Here is a 20,891-nt window from a genome sequence, read left to right on the forward strand (position 1 = left end):
CCTTATTGGGGTTTCCTGGACCAACTCGTGGCTAAGAACCTTCAAGATCTCTTCAGGCTTAGCCTTCCTCATGGCCAGCCAGAGATAGGGAGAGTAGGCTTGGAAGAAGGGAGGGACAGGATGGGGTGGGAGGAACTAGGAAGAGTTGGGCTGCTGAGTGGAATATCCTTGATCATTGACCCTGGGGCTAGAACAGAGGTCCTAGGAAGTGAGATTTGGGGGAATGGACATTTCTGGCAGGGTGGGCTCCAGGGCTCTAGGGCCTGCTGTACCAAAGGCAAGCCAACTCTTAGAGAGACCTGGGCTGGGGGCAGAGCCTAGACTGCATGATGGTGGCACAACCCAGACTGGCAGGGAGGTGAGGGCAAGGCCTGGTGTCACGTTGTTGTCTGTGGCTTCTGCTTCTGGCTGTTGGTCATGGCCAGAATGGCTTTGGAGCCTTGTTTGGCTGATATCTTAGTCCCTAGAAGAAGGTGGGGGCAGGTACCTGGGCCTTTCTGAGGCTCTGGCTTCTGACTAACACACCAGGTGTTTCCTTCCCTTGTCCCCCAATACTGTCATGTGTCTGGGGATCCTAAGGGCAGGAAAGCCAGGCTCCTCAGCCCCTGGTCTCTAGGAACTCCACATATGGGACACAATCCAGTATGTCCTTCAGCCCAGGATGTGGCCTGGCTAGTGGGTGAGCATGGCAGCCTCAGCTCTGAGGCTGTGGTGAGGCAAGGCTGAGGCAGAAGGTCAGGGCAAGCGATGGGCAAAAGTCAAGCACCTTGTCAGAGCTATGTGGGAAGAGGCGTTTCAGAGGATCAAGGAGGCGACTGACTCCAAGTTCCCCCTTACCAGCCAGGACAAAGACAGCTGTGGCCAGGAGGTTGGAAGTGGTGAGCGAGACCCTGATGTGGAAGGAGAGGACAATGCTCCCTCACCTGCACGGACCATCCAGAGAATCCGGAGAAGCAAAACCTCAGCTGGAACCCCCCTCTCTCAGTTCAGCATCTCCCCTCCCAACCTGGAGGTCCTAGGCCACTTCCTCGAGTTTAGCTTGAGTCCCTCTGGCTGCAGTGGAAGTGACTGGAGGCTCCTGGGGTCACCGTCTTACTCTGAGGCCTCTGACTCCTGGGAGAGGTACTTCTCTGAGATTTCAGTGACTTTGATCACAGGGCCACTGCGGTTCTTCTTCTTTCGCGAGGGTGTCTTGGAGAGGCCAGACTTGGAGGCCGCTACAGGGACACAAAAGGTGGGGGGAGGGAAGGGGCTGGAGGATTGAAAGCTACATCCGTGAGGCCTTTGGGGCCACGGTCCCCCATACTCCATGTGTCCCTGTCTTGGGTTTCTGGGTACTTACTGGTCCTGCATCGGGATTGCACAGCGCTGACCACAGTAGCAGAAGGCTGGTCCATCCTGAGGGAGGGAGACATGGCATAGTGGGAAGTAAGCCTGGGATTTTAGCTCCGTTAGGATTGGGGACTGAGGTCTGTCCAGTGCAGGGTGATTCCTGGCTGTCATTCCCAGGCCTGTGGTTGTCCTGTCGTGTGACCCTGGCTAGCCAGCTCTTCTTGCCTCTAGGGCCCTCTCTTTTCTTTGGAGTTCCTAGGGCTTAGGGAACTGAGGATCGTGGCTGTCCTGCTTTTGGCTTCCCAGGGTGAGAGGGGAGGAGAGGCTTGGTGCTTGAGACCCAAACCTGGACTTCAGATAAGCCAGGGTGCCTGTACTCCCATAGCCCCAGGGTCTGTCCTAGGAGGCTGCAGCCCCTTTGAGGGCATACATAGTGAACACGACTGAGCACTTAAAAATAAACCAGAATATCCACCTTAAACCTTAAAAAAAATTGTGTGTGTGTGTGTGTGTGGTGTGTGCCACTACATGTCTGTGGATGTCTGAGGACAACTTGTGGGACTTGGTTCTCGCCTTCCACCAAGTGACTTCCAGGTCGGGAGGCACTAAGCCCTCTCTCTGGTCCCACCCATACTTTCCCCACCATGTTTATCATTAACGCCCTTTCCAGCTGGGCAAGCAGGCCCTGCAGAGCTCAGTCCCAGATCTGGTCAGTGACTGGCTCAGTCTCACCCTCGTCCCACCCCTCACCGGCTTTCTTCCCCTTCCACCAGCTTGTGGTAGGTGGCGATCTCGATGTCCAGGGCCAGCTTGGTGTTCATCAGTTCCTGGTACTCGCGCAGCTGCCTGGCCATGTCCTGCTTGGCCTTCTGCAGGGCGGCTTCCAGCTGGGCCAGCTTGTCCTTGGCATCCTGGAAGGCCAGCTCGCCTTGCTCCTCGGCCACCTTGATGTCCTCCTCCAGTTTCAGGCACTAAAGCCAGGAGGTCAAAGGTAAGTAGACCGTGGTTGGGAAAGAAAGGCCGTGGGCCCGGCCTGAGGTTGCTGCTGTCTGGGTGTGTGTGTAGCTAAGCAACACCATTGCTAGTATGGTAATGGGTTGCAATGTCCTAAGAGGGAGCTCCTTAGACCTGAAGAGGAGGGAAGTCCCATAAGCCACCAAAGGAGTTCCTGCTAGAAGCCCTTGCTATGTGGTTGACTAGGCTTGGACAGGGGTGAGGATCTGCTTGTGCATGGCGGGGGCTTACTGCTGTCCCAGTAGCTTTGGGCAGAGCTCACATGATCCCCACAGCCATGTTCCTCTCAATTTGGCAGGTTACGAAACTGAGGCCAGAATAGACCAGCTCAGGGCCACTTGGCCGGTCTTGTGTGTATTCAGTGTGATAGAGTGTGAGTGTCTCCTAGCCCCTAAGTCCCCATAGGCCCCATATGCTTTCTCACATGGCTCTTGATGGAGAGGATCTGAGACCGAAGTTTCTGGATGCGCACGTTGAGGTCTGCGATCTCGCAGCGGCTGCTTTGGAGGCTGCTCCCGAACTCTGCTGAGCGGGCCGCTCGCTCCTCCAGCTGCAGGGGTGCGGAGGAGGGATAGTACAGTGTGTCTGAGCATCCCTCCCAGCCTCATCTCTACTCCATTCCTACTTCCCTCTCCAGCTCCACGTGGTCCCCTCGTGGCTTCCTTCTGGCTGCCCTGGGTAAGCTATGCCCACACCTGGGTGATGGCAACACTGTGCCCCCCACCCCCACCCTGCTGTCCCTGGACCCCAGCTGGAGCTGGCTCTCACGTCTTCCTGTGGACCGAATGCTGCAATCCTCCCTACTCCTCCTTGGAGAATCCCAGAGCCACAAGGCCACAGCCACCTCCTTTCCAGTCCTCTAGCCCTCTCTACATGGTCAGTTCCTAACCTGGCTCCGTGAATAGGCTTCTGCCTCTTCCAGGCTTCGAGCAGCAATGGCATCATACTGGGCCTTCACCTCCTCCACGATGCCACTCAGGTCAATGTGGCAGCGACTGTCCAGGTCCACGGTCACCAACACATCCTTCACTTGGGCTGTAAGGTCTTTCAGCTCCTGGTCAGCGGAGAAGTGGGAGACTCAGGGCTGGTGTGTGTGTGTGTGTGTGTGTGTGTGTAACTTGTGGTCTCTCAGCTACCCACAGTCCCTTTGTCCCCTCAGGAGGTGGAGATTATGCTCCCCGCCGCCACTTCTCAGGAAGTTAGGTGGGATTTACTGCGTCCCTCTCTGACTTTCATACTCAGTCAGGGACCATCTTCTTGGCTGATGGGAAAGGTCCATGGCCCTGGCTGGAGTTGAGGTGGAGATGTGGGACAGGCCACTCCAGTGTATAGTGTTCTCTGCATCCCCATTGTATAGAGAGCAGGGTTACCTTGAGCTATGGGCCCCCACATCTATGCTTACTGAATAGATGTTGGACCAGAGAGAATGAGAATGATGCTAGCCAGTGTGGGGCTAGAAGCCTGTGAATCCTTGGGAAAACGGGTTCAGAATGTTTCGGATGCAGATGCAACTCTGCTGTCTTAGCCGAGTCATTTGTCTCCAGCCCATAGTCAAGCTCTTCTTCGCGCTCCAGGCCTGAGAGTGCAGCATGTCCCCATGGTTTATCCTTCCCTGGTCACGGGGGTGCTGGAGGCAACCCCAGAGGAGCAGGGCTCTACCTGTGCTGGGCTCTGCGTTACCCTTGGAGCCCCAAGCAGCTAAGCGGTCTAACTGTCTAACCATGCCGACTTTCCCGTGGGAAGGCTTAGGGCTAAATAGGAGACAAGTGGGAACAGGGGTCCCCCAGGGGCTGCAAAGTGTTGCCACATGCCTGGGCTGCTTGATCTAGAGGTGCTAAACAACAGCCCAGGCTTTGTGGGGCCTGGGGCGAAAGGAGGAGCAGACTGTGAGACAACAGAGGTGAGTCAGATGGCCACAGAGGGGCAGGCAGGGAGCCAGGCAGAGGTGCCTGTGGCTCACTCTGGGTGTAGGGCTGGGGCCTTTGCAGACCCTGTCTCTTGTTTCAGCCATCACTCTCCTGCCGTGTTTCCAGCTGCTCTTAGAACTCCAGAGTCAGGACCCTGACGGATGAGCGGCTGGAAACCAGTGCGCGTCAACTAGAAGTCTTGGGTTGTCCCTGGATTCCTGTTAGCTGGCACTTGGATCTAGAGGCCTGCTTAGGTCCTGGGTTCAGCTGGTTCACTATGGTCACTCACCTTGGCCTTCGTATATCATTTTTGGGACACCTTCCCCCACTCATCTTTATGCCTAGAGGTTGTGGTGGAGTCCCTGGCAGGCCTGGAACTTCTTGGCGGCTTGTATTCTAATGTAAAGATTCAGAGCCAAGGTGGCCAGGTGAATTGAGTGGACAGTGGTGGGCGCCTTTCTCCTTTGCTTGTCTGCAGCCTTGCTCACCAGCGCCCCCTAGAAAATGAAGCTCGGGTGCTGCAAGCATTCTGGAGGCCCCCTTGAGCGGGCAGGATCAAGCTCAGGGACTGTAGCTGTGCATATCTTTGACTGATCTTCAGATGAACCAAATGTAAGTCTCTGGGCAAAGGCAGGCTGAAGCCTTGACTAGAATCAGGCCAGTGGTCACCACAGACCCGTTGTCACACCCACAGTGCCCTCTGTAAATGGGCACCTGCTAGGACAGGTTTTAGAGATGTGTGCCGTGGAGGTCAGTGAGTAAGGATCATGGGTTTAGCCCCACAGACTTGGCATCTGGCCCAGGAAAGTCCAGAGCACGGCCAGGAGATGCCATAAAGGAAGGTCTTCCCTGTTGGGGCCAAGGTATAGCCAACACAGATACACCACCTCAGACCCTTGCTAGAAAGAAGCAGGCAAGGCCAGAGTGAAATAAACAGAAGCAGGAAGTGGTGTTTGGAACAGCTGCATGCCTGTCCAGACACGCTGGCCTCTCCGGGAACGAGGGTATAACAATGCTCACTTGTGTGGTGAGGTGCCACCTTGGGGTGGGTCCCTGACACCCCAAGTTGGCAAGAATTGCATCATAGTAGAGTTTAGAGTTTCCCTAGGGAGCTGGAGTTGGAGGAGGCTGCCGTGTATACATCTACCTCACAGTCTTCCCCACGGGGGCGGTGAGTAGACAGCAGCTCTCCTGGGGTAGGCGAGTGTTGCTTGGTAAAATTGCTCTAGAAGGCACTGTGTTCTGAATGCCGCCAACTCGGAATCATTAGATAACCCTGATCAAGTTTTAAGACCCATCTGAGTTTCGGTCTGTAAAGTGGGTGCCAGGGCAGAACTTCGAACGGTTAATGCTTTTAAATGTTTACTCTATGGAAGACAGTGTTGTAAGTGCTTTAGGGTCTATTAAGAAATAATTTCTGGGCTGGGGAGGTGGCTAAATGAGTAAAGCACTTGCCAGGCAAGCCTGGGGACCCACGTTTGAATCTCCAGAGAGCGTGTAAAGCTGGGCACCTTAGTCCTGCTCCTAAGGGGTGGAGATGGGAGACAGAGGCAAAAGTGTCGCTGAGCGATGGAATGCCAGCGGGACCATCATACTCAGCTCTGAACAACAAAGTAGAGAGCCTGTCTCAACAAAGTGAAAGGTGAGGCCTTCCCAGAGGTTATCATCTGACCTCCATAGTCGAACACCCCCATGTGTGTGCACGCATCTTCATGAGCACTCTTCCCTAGTCTCCCTGGAACCGGGCTTCGGGCGTGAGCAAGGCAGCATTCAGACTGGATGCATGCAGGGCCCATACATACTGCAGATCCAGCCAGGGGAACCATCCAGCCAGGGGAAAGGGCCTTGTTGGCATCTAGCTATGTGATTCCTGGTGCTGGAGAGAGGAGACGGCTCCCTTTTTACTGGGTCATCAATAGATCTATAACTCAACTGATCCAGCCCTCGGGGGGCTACCCACAATCCACTGTTATTTCCTGTCATGAGAAGGAGCTGTGGTCTGTCCCTCCCTTTGCTCAGGCCTGTTCTGTCCAGGAAAGGAGACACTCATTATCAGTGGCCTTGGAGCACATGGGACGTGACTCATCTGTCTGAGATGAGCTACTACTGTAAGTGCAGAATGTGCTTTAGACGCTAAACCTTTGACGTGTGTGTTTTGTTTCTTTTTGTTTTTGAGATGGGTCTTGGGCAGCTCTCTCAGTCCTGGAGCACACTGTGTAGAGGAGGGCTTTGAACCTGTGATCCTTCTGCCTCTTTCTTGTGAGTGCTGGGATTAGAGGTGTGCCCTGATGCTGAACATTTAATAAGAGAAAAAAAGTAAAATAGTAAAAATAAAATCCACTAATATTTATATTGACTACAAAGCAGAATACTCATGTTTTGGATGTATAGGGTTAAGGGAAATACGTTATTAAAATAATTTGGTCTTCCTTTTTGAGGAGAGGACAACGCTAGAGGTCAAGTCTAGGGTCTCCTGATGCTGGGGAAATGCCCTACCAAAAAAGCTATAGTCCAGCCCTGCTTATTGTTTGAAAACATGGCTTCTAGAAACACCCACTTGACTTGGATTTTATCTCTCTCAGGCAGTGCTCTTTTAGGGGCTCATTGGCATCTTTTTTGGCCAAGGGTCAATGTTGTCTTCTTAGGGTACAGAGGTACATGGAGTGGATAATAAATCCCACACCCCAGTGCCCAGCTGACGGGGCACCTTGCTGCTCACTAAGGTTGCAGCAACCATGTACAGCTGCCCTCTGTGGTCACCTGTTTCTCAGAGGATTCAGCCAAACACAGAAGGGGTAAACTTGTCCCTCTGTGGAGCATGTACAGGCTGTTTCCCTGGCCATTGGTCCCTGAAACAGTATGATAGGGAACTGCTATTGACATCACACTGGGTGATGTAAATTACATCACCAAATTTACAGCACAGGGAGCAGGTGCCCAGGCCACATGCAAACAGTGTATGTGCCACTTCATGCGAGAGACTTGAGCATCAGATGGTTTGCACATCTGTGGGAGTCTTGCGACTGATGGCCAAGGATGCTGTCGTGGTTTGAATGAGAATGGCCCTCACAGGCTTCTATATTTGACTGCTTAGTCATCAGGGACTGGCACTCTCTGAGAAGGATCAGGGATGTGGCCTTGTTGGAGGAAGTGTGTCACTGGAGCCGGGCTTTGAGGTTTTTAAAAGCCCAGGCCAGGCCCAGTTCTCTCACTTTGCCTGGAGATCAGGATGTAAAACTCTCAGCTACTTCTCTAGACCATGTGCCACCGTGGTCTCCACCATCACGATAATGAACTAACTTCTGAAACTGTAAGCACACCCCTAGTAAATGCTTTCTTTTGTGAGTTTCCTTGGTCGTGGTGTCTTTACAGCAATAGAACAGTGACCAAGGCAAGGGACTCCATAGCTCCGACTGTGCCCACCTCTCTCAGAATCCAGGGTCCTGTGCATGCGAAGTCCGCTGGCTGTCACCAGCTCTCCCTGTCCTCCAGCTCCCAGCCTGCCCCATTTGCTTTCCTGCTATGAAGCTTCATACAGCCTTCCTATTGGGCTAGACTGTCCCTCTCTGGACTCAGCTTGCTGGTGCTCCTCAGATCCCTATCCATGCTCTCCTCTGTCTGTTAGCTTGGGAACCCCACCGATTTCTTTGTCTCTCTGAGCCTCTCGCCCTCTTGAGTGGCCTTGTTCAGATGTACTGGGTGGCTGAGTTGCGCTCTCCTCAGAGGAGAGGCTTGTCCCATTCAGGAGGTGACATAAATCTGGCACTTAGAAGTTACATAATGAGCACTTGGACAGGTTAGTTCATTTCACATCCATACCAGGCTGCTACTGTTAGTCTCCCCAACTTACAGACGTGGAAAAGGAGGCACAGAGAGATAGCACAGCTTGTCCAGCATTACAGAAATGATAGAAAGGAGGAATCAAAGCAAGGCCCAAGAGCTGTAGTTCCCTCTGAATGGAATTCACAGGCCTGGCTAATGGGAAAGACCCAGAAGTCTCTGGGTGGATCCCTGGCAATGCTTGGGTCTGTTGGAGATGGCTAGCCTCCTTCTGTCTGGGTCTCAGCTGCAAGGCCTCCACCACGGTTTAGAACTCTGAGTTTGCCGGGCATTGGTGAGCATAGAGGGGCACAGATTCTCAGGCATTTGCCCCTGATGCATGTCTGGCCCAGACCAAGCCAAAGGGAGCCTGGGCAGAACATGCAATATGTAAGCATGGAGCCTTGGAACCTACAGGGTGTGGCCTGGTTATGGAGGACGGTGCTAGGCAGGGTGCTTTTCTGGGCTGCTGGTATGGTCAGCTGGGAGTTTGCCTTCTTTCTGCTCCTGAGGGCGGAGCTTCTCTCTGCTATGCTCCATCCCATAACCACAAATGGCTGTCCGTTCCATAGGGGTCCTGGGATACTGAGCCTGCTGGAAGAGGGGCCCAATCTCCCCTACCAGGCTGGGAAGCTGTGCTCAGAGGTCTGTGGGGCCCATGGCAGAACTCTGCTTGGACTGTGGCAGTGACTGACTCTGTACCCACCTTGGCTTCATTGTATGGTTGGCACTAGCTGTTGGCAGCACACAATGTTTGGAGTCCATCAACTCCAGCATGGCTCTCTCTAGTCCTTGCTAGACTATAGACACTTGTGAAAGATTACCCCTGTATCCCTCACTCCTGAGACAGATGATGAGAGAGAGAGAGAGAGAGAGAGAGAGAGAGAGAGAGAGAATGGTAGGATGCCCAGGAGATACAGTACTCTCAAAGACCCAGGCCCTTGCTGGGCCACTGTTCCCCAGGCTTAGCTGAGGACCTAAGAGATAGATGGGGATATGTTCTGGAAGCTCCTCTGTCTGCATGTGTCATATCATTTGAAATTGTACTGAAGCCCATCCTAAGTCTTCCCCATCTCAGCCAAGAGTGGGAGAGGGTGAAACACATGCTCATGAGAGCTAGAAGTAGCGCTGTGGATTGAACTACAGGGCCTAAAGGGGGCTCAGTCCAAGTAGGATGTGCATTCAAGGCCCAAAATACTGATCCTTGCCAGTGCATTCAGCTCCTGTTTGCCAGCAGTCTCTACACGTGAAAATTGACTTGACAAATAGATTGACCTTGGGAATCCTGCCCCTGGCTCATGAAATCTATGGCAAAGAGAAACATAAGGATCATTGACACCCAGAGAGAAGGTTCAGTGATGCCATTGGCTGGAAATAGTGACTGTTAAGCGATCCATGGCCTCCCTTTGCGTCCCATGCCTCTGAAGCAGTGAGCACTTGGCTCTAGGCAGGCCTGGTTCTCTCACCTGCTCGTAGACAGCTCTCATCAGCTCTACGAAGCTCTGCAGGCCTTTCAGCTTGGTTTCCAGTTCAGTTCGTCGGAGACACTCAGCATCCAGGTCCTGAAGTGGGGAGTGGAGGTGAGAGATGGAAACTGAAAAAACAGGGCTAGGGTGGGAGCGGATGGGACAGTTATTACCCAGAGGAAATCTGCCTCTGAGCTGGGCTTGACTTCTCTGTCTATTGGTCCTGCAGCCCAGGTGCCTGAGGGTGGTGATAGTTTGTTTATGCTATAACAAATAAAGCTTGCCTGAAGACCAGAGCGTGGAGCGAGTTACTAGTGAGCCATAGAGGCCAGCACTAGGGAGACAGAGGCAGACAGATCTCTTTGAGTTCAAGGTTGCCCTGGGCTACACGAGATTGAATTAGTCTAAAAGAGAAACAGAGCCAAGCGATGGTGGCTCACACCTTTAGTCCCAGCACTAGGGAGATGGAGACAGGAAGTTATATGGTTGGGCAGAGAGAGGAATATAAGGTGGGGAGACGGGACTCAGGATCCAGTCTGAGGTTTCATAGAGACAGCATCAACCTGAGGATTCCGAAAGACAGCATCGCCATCCACAGGATTCATGGAGACAGGATCTTGCCCCCTTCTGTCTGAGGATTCAGTAGAGGTAAAAGTATCTCTAGTGGTTGGCTCCTTTACTTCGCTGGTCTACCTGGTATCTGACTCTGGGTTTTTATTATTAAGATAATGAGAATTCCCACTACACCCAAGCGCTTTGCTTAGGCATCAGGGAAGTGGGACAATGCTGGAGACTCGGCAGAGGACCGTGGCAGAGCCATGATGGAAGGCCCTAGGCACTGGTAGTTACCTTCTTCAGCTGGACAAAGGTGAACTCCAGGTCTGTGCGCTTGGAGATCTCGTCCTCATACCTGTGGGGGAGACATTCGTCAGCAATGCTGTTCTGTGAGGGGCCCAGGTCTCTGACAGACTCTCCATGCTTCATGACAATAAAGAAGGTGGCCATTCTGGATGTGGTGCTATACACCTCTAATTCTAGCACTCAGGAGTCAGAGGCAGGGCCTACAAGCTTGAGGCCAAGCTGGACTGAATGCTCTAGGCTACTCAGGGCTGCCTAGCAAGGCCCTGTCTTAACAAAACAAAACAAAATGAAACAAAACAAAATTAAACAGGAAACCTTGGCTTTTCCTTTGTTGTACATAATCTCAGGCCTCTACAAGACACACCCTCCCTCCCCTGTAACCCCCAGCAGTGGCTGCCCACTTCCTGATTCTACTGCACAGCCCTCTGGGAAGCCTCCTTGACCATGCACCCCTTTCATGGTGACTCCTTTCCCCACCGGACACCTTGTCTATGGTCTGTCCACTCCCAACACCCGCTCACTCCTCTCTTCTCCAAGTCTGCTTCCTTCCTGCAACTTGTGCTGCTCCTTGGTTTGACTAGAGAGTGGGACACCATCATATTCTGTGCCTCCTAAAGGGGGCAGGAGAGAGTTCTCCAGTGTGCTTGGCAGCAACCTCTCTTCCTTCCCATGTCTAAGGCTGTGCAGGCGCTGGTGGAGCCTGCCCTTTACAATGACAGGAACTCGTGGACTGTCTACGGCACACTACAGAGTTTAGCTCTCTTCCCTGTTACTTTCCTCCTGCATCAAGCAAAAAGGACACTGTTGGGTGGGGGCAGGATCCTTTGGTCCTTCACCTTATCCTCTCCTTCTCTTTAAGACATTGGTCTTGGCCCAATAGGGTAGATGGCATCTGCCAGCCTTGGGTGTCCTACACCAGCCCTCAAGGACAGCCCCAGCGGATGGACATGGAAGTGGGTTAGCATCTTCTCTCCTCTCTAGGAATGCTTGACTCAGTCCCTGACCAGTGTCACAGTGACCCTGTCAACTGACTGGACCTGCATGTCTTCTGGAGGGGAGTGGACCTCAAAGTGAGTGTTCATAAGAATGGGCTGCCTTTTGCCTCATATTGTCTTCTGGGAATCCGGGAGGGTCTCTGAGGGTGTAGATCAGGCTGGGACTGGACAGGGGACATGCATCAGGGAGGATGAGTGCTTCCTGACTCAGATATGCATGCATGCATGCGTGTGTGAGTGTGTGTGTGTGTGTGTGTCTGCGTGTGCGACAGGAACCATGGCCTCCCTTCTCCCGTGCTCCCTAACACCCTTTCCTGGGACCCTCAGAACTTGCAGCCGGGGACCTCAGGGTCCTGTGTGACAGTGAAAGATGTCTCTAAGTGAAAGAGGCCTCTAAGGAGCTGGCTGAGCAAGGAGCTCACATGCTAGCTCCCTTGCTGAGTAGTCACATGACTTGGTTACATCGCTTATGTGTTCTTTGGCTGTGACAATGGAAATCTCATGAGGACTGAAAGTGTTTGCTGCAGGTCTCACACTCATGAGCACTTGGATCTCTGCCCTGGACTCCACGTGAAGTCTCTGGAAGCCCTGTGGAGAGTGGAGCTGGCTCTCTGAGCATTGTTACCAGCCTTCAGGGTCGTGGTTGTTTCTTATTGAAATCTCAGCGCTCCAGCGAAGTGCCTTGTCTTGGAGCTAAAGCCAGGGGGCCCGTCATCCTATTGGCATCTAAATGCAGGTAGCTTGCTGGTCAGCATCCACCTTTCCTCTGGGTAGCAGAAGCTGCCAACTTTGGGGAGGCATCTGGTGGGACCCCTGGGTGCCAGGTCCCTTTCTGCCCTTCCCATCGTCTGGGCAGTCTCCTTATCTGCCCCCTCCTTGGATGACCTTATCCTGTCTGTCACTGTCCAACTACTTCTTAACGACTTAAGGCTTAGGAGGAGCCGGTTCCTGGGTGAGTCTTGTGAAGCTGCTTACTCTCCTTAGTGAGGCCTTCATAGGGAAAAGGGGCCTTTACTTCTAGACTGTTTCAGGCAGACCCACCAAATAGAGACCCACTGGGGACCTGGGGGATGGATATATATATATATATATATATATATATATATATATATATATATATATATATATCAGGACTGTGAGGGCAGCCAAATGGCTCCCCAATAGGGAAGGGTACCGGGACAGCTGGAGGGAGTCTGCCTAGGTTTCCTGCCTAGGACCTAGAGGTGGCCTCCAGGTGGGCTAATGCCTGAGCCCCAGTGAGAGGTCTGAGGCCTGGCACTGGCTTCTGGTCTGAGGCTGATATCCAGTCTCCCTGAAGCTCCTGCTATTCATTCTCAGCTTTTGGGTGAGTCGGAAGAGCCCCTTCCTCAGGGGGTGGACAGCCTGCCTCTGTCTGCCCCAGACTGCTGTCTGATGTTCAGCTAGATTCAGCTGAGTCTCTTGCTGTGTGAGTGTGGGCACGTTGCTGCCCCTCGCTGGGCCTCTGCTTTCTTCTTAGTAACTAGGACTGGCCGGCCCTTGGGGATCTCTGATATTCCAGGGCTTAGAAGTCTCCCGTTCCTGCCACAAGGCTCAGGTGATGCTTATCCCCTGTCCCACCTCCATTTTGCCACTAGCCTGCCAGCTACCAGCTCCTGAACCTAATCTCAGGCCCTTTTAAGGCTGTCACAGCTGCCACCCCCCACCCAAACTTGTTTATTTCTGGAAGCAAGACTGAGCTCATCACTCTGCAGAGGCAAGGCACAGCCCCTCCCTGTCAGGGCTCCACCCCACATGACCAGCTTAGGCTCTCCTGATGAAACCCCTCAGTGAGACTAGTCTGTTCTTCCCCTGCCCGGAGAGAGGACAGCGGCCTGAAGCAGACAGGAAGCGGTGACGGCAACCAGAGTGCCGGAAAGGGACTCAGCTGCAGGTTCCCAGGGATGCCACGCCGCTTGCTCTGCCATGGCCACTGAGGGTGGCAGTTTTGTTTAGTAGGTCTTGCCTGTGCCTCCTCTGAGGCTCTCAGACCTATTAGGCACCAGTGAAATGAACTGCCGCTTCTGGTGAACAGGTGTTGGGCAGTTTCAACATCCGAGCGATCCGATGCCCACACGGGCTTCCTAGGACTTGGGAGGGCAGGGCTCTCTGGGAGAGGGAGCCTCCATGGTGCTCCCCAGCTTAGGAACAGCTGTCCCACCTTCTGCTCTGCCTGGCTACTCCTAGAATAGCTGGTTCTACTTCTGATTGGTAGGGTGGGGGCCACACTGCAGGAGCAGGAGCAGCCATGCTTGGTTCCCCATCCTCTGCCCCATCCTGGGTGAGAAGGGGACGCAGAGATGCTATCTAACTGCTCAGTCTCAGTCTCCTCATCCTGGAGGAGGTAAAGATGGTCACCTCCCCTTTGAGCCTCCCAAGTGTTCATTCCACCTTCCTAGGCTGGCCAGATCAGTTCAGCCAATGTTGGTCAACTTCAACCTCGTAGGGGACAGAGAAGTCACTGCCAGGTGCCAACCTGAACTCTGAACTTTTTCCTCATGGCAACCGAGGTTAGTGTCAATCACCATGCCTGCTCACTCAGGAGGAAACAGAGGTGTCAGTAGGCTATGCTTTTCTGAAGCACAAAACTAGGGCATTGGGCAGGGATGCCCATTTCCTGCTTCAGTGCCTAGGCCGTGCTTGTGACATTGGGTAGCACTTCCATCTGTTCTTCTGTCCCTGTAGCTGTCAAAGCATCGTGTGGGCAGGGGCTGTATTTTCCTCATCTTTTTGGCTCTCCAGCTACCTCAATGCCTAGCAGTGTTCCCTATAGGGGTTACTGCTTTATGAAGGTCCTGTCCTGCCTGTCCCCTGCCCTGCCTGTTTCCTGCCCTGCCTGTCCCCTGTCCTGCCTGTCCCCTGTCCTGCCTGTCCCCTGCCTGCCTGTCCCCTGCCTGCCTGTCCCCTGCCTGCCTGTCCCCTGCCTGCCTGTCCCCTGTCCTGCCTGTCCCCTGTCCTGCCTGTCCTCTGCTTGCCTGTCCCCTGTCCTGCCTGTCCCCTGTCCTGCCTGTCCTGCCTGCTTGTCCCCTGCCTGCACGCCAGTGCTTCTCTATTCTCTCCTGAGACCAAGATGAACATCCAGGGTGATCTGCAGATCGTGGTCCTTCTACTGTCCCAGGGCAGTGCACAAGAAGTGACGTGTTTGCAGGCTGGGGGGAGGGGGGCTGCTAGAGCCAGGCCTGTGTTAGGCAAGCACCCAAGGGCTTAGCTGTAAGCCACTGCAGCTAAAGCTTGGTGGATCCTTAGGGTCACTGCTATAGGTTCGATGCTGTACCTGCACCTTTTACAATGGCACGTGTGCTGCCGCAATAATTATGTCTAGAGAAGTCCCCTGTTCCCTCCCAGCTTTCCTTTCTCCAGCTTGGGTGCATCCCCCAAGTCTGGCCTAGACCCACCCGGAGTGAGGCCTACCTGATGCGAAACTCCTCCACTTTCTCTAGCACCTGAAGCAGGTTGGCCTCCAGCTGTCCCCGCTCCTGGCTCACTTTGCGCAGCTCCTCCTGCAGCCGGCTCTGGAATGTCTCGTAGTGATGGCTGAGGTCGAAGGTAGCCGAGCCCTGGCCCTGGAGGAAGCTCCAACGGGTCTCCAGTAGCTGGTTGCGTTGCTCCAGAGCTTGCACCTGCAAGAGCAGGAGGGCACTGAGTAGGTCATCAGGTGCCACACTGGGTTCCCTGGGCAGGCTAGGGGCCCCCAAAGCGGGGCTTCCCGTCACAGGGCAGCTCATCTGCACACGGTCCCTGACACTCTCTCCACTCTGTGTGCTAAGACACCTCCAGCTCTTGGCTGTTGAGTGGAAGATGCTGAGATAAGATGGGTTGGAGGTGGGGCCAAGAAGCCTTCCTAGCCTGGGCTGGGCTTCAGTGAGGGAGGGGAGCCTGTCACAGTCTGGGTCTGGGAGAGCCCAGAAACAGGGGCTTGGGTGGTACCAGGATCCTATCTGCCTCTCCTCCACGGCGAGCCTGACCTCATCTGGCCTTGAAGCCCAGCAAGATGGGCAAATCCAGCAAGGTGGGCAAGCCCAGCAAGGTGGGCTTACTTGGTACTTTAGTGTTAACCCTTTGGACAGGCCCGATTTGCAGATTCTCCGAGCCTCAGTTTCCCCAGCTAGCGCCGCCTGCCTGAAAGGGCTGTGTGTGTGTGTGGGGGGGTGCAGACCATGGAAATGAGCTTGGGAGAATGGTAACTGCCAGCGTGGATGAGGTGCCAGCTGTGCACCAGACTGGTTCCAAGTGCTTCCTGTTCCAACTCCTTTGAGGCAACACCCTGTGGAGTGGGTACTGCTATCAGCCCAGTCTCTAGAGGGGCCCCCAGCCTATGGAGCTGTAAGAACTGCCTGAGGTCACAAACTCAGCATGCAGCAGAGCCAGGTCTGGAACCTGGGTTCTCATCTGTTTGTTTGGTTTGGGACAGGCTGGCTTCGAGCTCCTCATGTAGCTGCAGTGACCTTGATTTCTGATTCTCCTGCCTCCACCTCTCCGGTGCCAAGACCACAGCTCCTGATTTATGTGGATCTAGCTGGGCCTCTCTGCAGTCTCTGCAAACGCTGCCCACTGAGCTGTGTTCCCAGTCCTGCACGGACATCATTAACCACTGTAACATGACCCTGTGGGCCTGGCACTGCCACTGCGGGGCTCAGGGCTCTTCTGAAGGGAGCTGTTCTTCCAGGCAGGGTCAGGATGGCCTTGAGGGTGGGGACAGGGAGGTCCCTGAGTCCTGTGGTTTTTCCCAAGCTCTGATCCTCCACCCCACACCACCCCCATCCTGCAGAAACATGCTCTGGACAGCAGCTAGGCCCCCAGAAGGCTGCTTCTGTTGCAGCCTTAGTTCCCACTGGAGTGCACCCAGCAAGACTTCCTGGCTCTGTCCCACCTGGCCTGTCCTCTGGGGTGGGGTGGGGGGGTAGGATGGGGATGGGGTGTGCCTTCTTCCCTTGAATGCATGCTCCCAGTTCCTGAAGGATGTCCCACCCCCACCCCAGCTCCTCATGTACCCTCCCTGTCGGCCTGGAAGCCCTAGGTGGCCACAGAGATGAGGGCTGGCTGTTCCTGGTCGACAGGAAGCTGTTCTGGCCTTGAGGAAGCAGCCTGAACCCAGTGGTGGTAGGCTGAGGACCACAGCCCGAAAGAGCTGCAGCAAACCTTTGGCTCCTTTGTTTCTGGTAGGGAGGAACACTGGGTAGAGGCCTGGACTGTTACACTGGTGAGCAGTCATTCCCCTGCCTCACGCCCATTGAGCTGAGAAGTTCTGTATGGTGCTGCCTTAAACCTGTGCCACAAGGAAACAGGTTCAGTGGGACTGGAGGTCAGGAGGGTACTGCCTTGCTTTGTGTATGAGTGAGGGAGTGTGTGTGGGGGAGTATGAGCTCACCCCACCTTCCCTTGGTTTTGACTAGCAGGAGTCCATGTTTACACTGAGGGTGCGGTGAGAGGGAGAGACATGAGGCTCCTACCTCCACCCATGAGCAAAACAGAAATCCTTCATACCAGGAAGTTCTTCCCTTAGTCTAACCTCTGTGCTCCATGCTTCAGCTCTCGTCTGTGGGGAGATGCTGGAAATTGGGAAGCTGGTACAGTGGAGGGCATTGTGCTCTTGGGGTACTAAGGACAACCTTTGTCTCCCACTGGCCTTGGGGGAGTCTCTTTTGCCTGCTGGGCTCCTCCCTCTGGGAACAAAGGCCTAGAGAGGGTCAGCAGTCCCTGCTCTCCAGAGAAGCTTGTGCAGTCTCTAGCCTGCACCCTTGCCCCATGGGGGCACAGTGGCAGCTGGGGGTGGTGGTGAGGAGGCTCCCTCCCAGAGCAAGTTCCTGGTCTGTCTGCTTCCTCACTCTACAGCTAAGGAGATCGAGGCTGGAAGCTGCATGGAGCCCGGTTGGGCTGACTGAGCTTACGGTAGGAGACGTGTTTCAGAGACACCCTGGGGAGAGCCCAGCCACCAGTCTGCAGGGAGACATTGCCGGGGATCCCTGATGTCTAAGGCTGGCAGGGCAGGCATGCCCCAGACCTTTGGAGCTGGATGGCTCCTGTCTCCAGGTGTCACCTCAGCTCTTGGTTTCCCAACATAGACAAGGCTTGGGCAGTCCTTTCTCAGCACCTGCTGCCTAGGCTGTCTGCATGTTAGAGACCCCTCACCCCCTGCAGCCCCATGGATGGCACCGTGCCCCCTCCCCCATCCTTCCCTTGTGGCCTTTAATCCTCCTGCTGGCAGCAACACAGGAGATCCTGGAATCTGAGGCACAGAGAGGGTAAGCAACTTATGTAAGAAAACACAGCCCATAAGTGAAGGAAGCACCACGGCAGCATTAGGGCCCCTCCACAGACTCTAGAGGGACCTTCCTTCCACACACTCTGGTTTCTCGGGGGGGGGGGCGGACAGTGGGCCCTGAAGCGGGAGGTCCGTGGGGGTGTTCCTGAGTGGGGTGCTCCTCCCTCTTCCCTTCTCAAAGAGCCTCAGCCTTGCTCTGGGCCTGAAGTCCATCTTCTGTACCTTCCCTGCTTAAGCTCTCTCTGAAGCCTGGGCTGCACCCCTGCCCTGCCCTGCAAGGGGGCTGCACCCCTGCTCTGTAAGCCCCACCATTCTCCAGGCCCGGGGTGTGTGTGGTTGGAGGGGGATAATTAGGTCTGGGAGCTCCCTGCACCAGGCTTATTCACTCCACTTCTTAGTAAGTGACCAGAAAGTTTGCACAGTCTACGAGATGTATTTGTTCTAATGACTTCTCAGAAATCACCCTGTTTGACTGACAGCTCACTACAGTTGTGCACTGAGGCCCAGAGAGTTTCAGCAATTCTTCCAAGCTTATACAGCAAGCATATACAACAAGCGTACACACCAAGCTTATACAGCAAGCGTATACAGCAAGCTTATACAACACGCTTATACAGGTGGGCCTGAGATTTAAACTCAGTGAGAGAGTTCCAAAAGGGCTGGAATCCACAGATCCCTGCACCCTCATCTCAAGGCCAAATTTGAGAGTTGGGAGGCATTTTTGTGACCATTGCTAAAGAATTTCAGAGGCCTGAACCCAGGACCCCAACTGTGAGGGCTCCTTTTTTTGGTCCACACCCATGCCTCCACCCAAAGCCCACAGCAGTGGCACGGGGTGACATCAGCATTGGCATTTGTTCGAAGGAGAAAAGTCACCCATGGGAGCCAAATTACATAGCTCAGCGAAGCACTCCTTTTAAGGGATTAGCCAGGCTTGTCACGGAGGCATCTCTGCAGGGCCTACCTCCCAGACCTTGGGTTCCCGCTGTGCAGTGGGGCTGTGGGAAGGGCTGCTTATCTCTTCTCCCAATCTGGGCACCTGAGGTGTCAGTGAGGAGACTCTGAAGTAGTCAGATGAGTCGGAGAGGAAGACACCGTTCCTACCTCAGATTCAGAGGTAATCTAAACCCTATTGCTTGCTGGCTGTGTGACTGTGGGCAAGACCTCTCTGGTCCTGTTGCCTCACCTGTACAGCTGGGGATACAACAGCTGTAGTGGTAATGTTTTGTCGACCTCAGCCCACTTGCTAAGTTCCTATGAGGTTCAGGCATCTGGGCCACACATGACACTTTCTTCTCTCTTACCTCTCAGGACCCCCGGGATCCCCCAGATGTGCAAGTGTGTGCAGAGTCAGTAGCCAGGAGGCGGATGAGGACTAGCTGGAGTCTGGAGGCTGGACCTTTGCTTCCTCTTCTGGGCAATGGTCACAAAATGCCTTTCTTTTCAGTTGAGAGAATTTGAGATAGACCTGTGAAGTGCCCTGTGGTACCCGGTGTGCTAGCACATGGTACAGTCACTACAGTGGGGCACAGGACCAAGCCCGGCTAGGAGGCTTGCTCACAAGAGGTTTCCTCAAGTCACTGAGTAGGTATGGGGTTGGGAGCTAGACAGGACTTCCTGAAGCCCTGGACTAGCTGCAGGGAGTCGAGGAGGTGTAGGGACTGAGTTGCTAGGGACCTGGTCCTCCCACCTAGGCAAGCACAGAAGAGCCCAGCTGTTGACTGCTGGCTGGACTCTGGCACAGTCTTCTGCATTCCTTTCTCCTGACAAGCCAAAGTCTCATCTTTACGCATGTGGCTTCCATCGCAGACCCTACACGCCTCTTTGGACCTGCTAATAACAACAGCTCTGTGGATGAATGGGGAGGGCAAGCAGGGCAGCCTGGAGGGAGGTGCTTTGCGGCCAGAGGTTTGAGAGATGGGTTAGTAGGGCATGGTTAGCAGTATCCCCCAATTCACCTGCCTGAAAAGAGGCCAGCAGGCCACACCTCTATAAGCCTCCCTGAGCAACACTCCCTTGATACCACAGGGGTATACTGATTCCCCAAGCCAGCTGGCACCCCTCAGAGTCCATCCTGGGGTTTCCGCCAGATGCCAGGATGTATCAGGATTTCCTATCCCATCTCTGCTGGGTAGGCCACACTGCATCTCCATTGGTTAGGAGCAGGGGAGGGGGTGGGGCTTGATGAGTGATGCTCTGGGAGCCACCAGCTAGGTCACCTGGAAAACCAGGTAGCCCTTCTGTTTTGGTGCCCTATCCCACTCAGCTCACCTTGCCAATCAAGGAGGCAAATTTATCATTGAGGACCTTCATCTCTTCCTTCTCTTGGTTCTTCTGCTGCTGGACAGCTGGGTCCACCTTGAGGTTCAGAGGCACCAACAGGCTGGAGTTCACAGTCACCTTGGGGATGATGCCAGCTGGCCTACAGCTTGTGAGGCTTCGAGAGCTGAAGCCAGGCCCAGGGAGCCCACGACTGTTCCATCCTGAGGTCCCAGGCTGGGGGTTGCCCGCGGGTGTCACCTCACAGCCGCTGAGGCTGCTGAAGCCGACCACGCAGGAGCGGTAAGCCATGGTGGCCCCCCTGGGCCTGGGAGCCTGAGGCTCACCAGGGAGCAAGGGAGCTTTGGAGTGGTGGCAGCTGCCTCCTGTCACAGCCAGGGCCGGCTGGGGACTGAGGCACAAACACCTGTTGCACGGTGTTCATTAGCTGCGGGTGGGCGTGGCTCTTCCAAGCTAGACCAACCTGTTAGTTAGATGATGTGGCTCCTGCCCCTCCCCCACACCACAGGTTTCTGCCTACCCTACAGGGGATCTGCTTTGTTGAAGGGGCTTGTCATCGTCCCCTACAAGAAGGTTCTGACCGTGGAGGGGCCCTAAGCTGGCTGGCTGGGTGGGGCAGGGTGGTCAGTGCCAAGAAGGTAAAGTCTCACAGCAAGAAGCAGGGAAGAAAGACAGGCAGCCAGCCGCAGGTCGCCGCATACCTGAAGGCTGACGTATCTGGGCTCACATACTTCTGGAAAAGATGAGGCAAGTGTAGCCCTGAGGTCTGAGGGTACGATGACTGCCTTGGGTACTGTGCCAGGTTGACACTGGAAAACAGCCCCTCTATTATTTATTTTCCATCTGTCAGGGTGCCCCCTACTCACTTCTGCCTTCCTCCCTGTCTTTGCTCCCTTATTGAGGACCAGCTGTGTACATCCCACCAACTCAAGGGCTG

At 54.4% G+C, this 20,891-nt stretch overlaps 1 protein-coding gene across 1 annotated transcript; it reads right to left on the bottom strand.

Moving 5' to 3' along the window:
• Positions 1 to 954: 954 nt before the first annotated feature.
• Krt80 (keratin 80) lies at positions 955 to 20,326 on the bottom strand. Its single transcript, XM_075963566.1, has 9 exons — positions 19,946 to 20,326; positions 14,824 to 15,032; positions 10,388 to 10,448; positions 9,539 to 9,634; positions 3,236 to 3,400; positions 2,771 to 2,896; positions 2,083 to 2,303; positions 1,343 to 1,398; positions 955 to 1,217 (listed from the first exon to the last, which is right to left on the bottom strand). Exons 1-9 carry the CDS (start codon positions 20,243 to 20,245, stop codon positions 1,093 to 1,095), a joined length of 1,359 nt encoding a protein of 452 aa, XP_075819681.1. The 5' UTR covers positions 20,246 to 20,326; the 3' UTR covers positions 955 to 1,092.
• Between the last annotated feature and the right edge of the window lie 565 nt (positions 20,327 to 20,891).

The sequence above is a fragment of the Microtus pennsylvanicus genome, chromosome 2 (assembly GCF_037038515.1).
Source record: "Microtus pennsylvanicus isolate mMicPen1 chromosome 2, mMicPen1.hap1, whole genome shotgun sequence".
Taxonomy (NCBI): Eukaryota; Metazoa; Chordata; class Mammalia; order Rodentia; family Cricetidae; genus Microtus; species Microtus pennsylvanicus.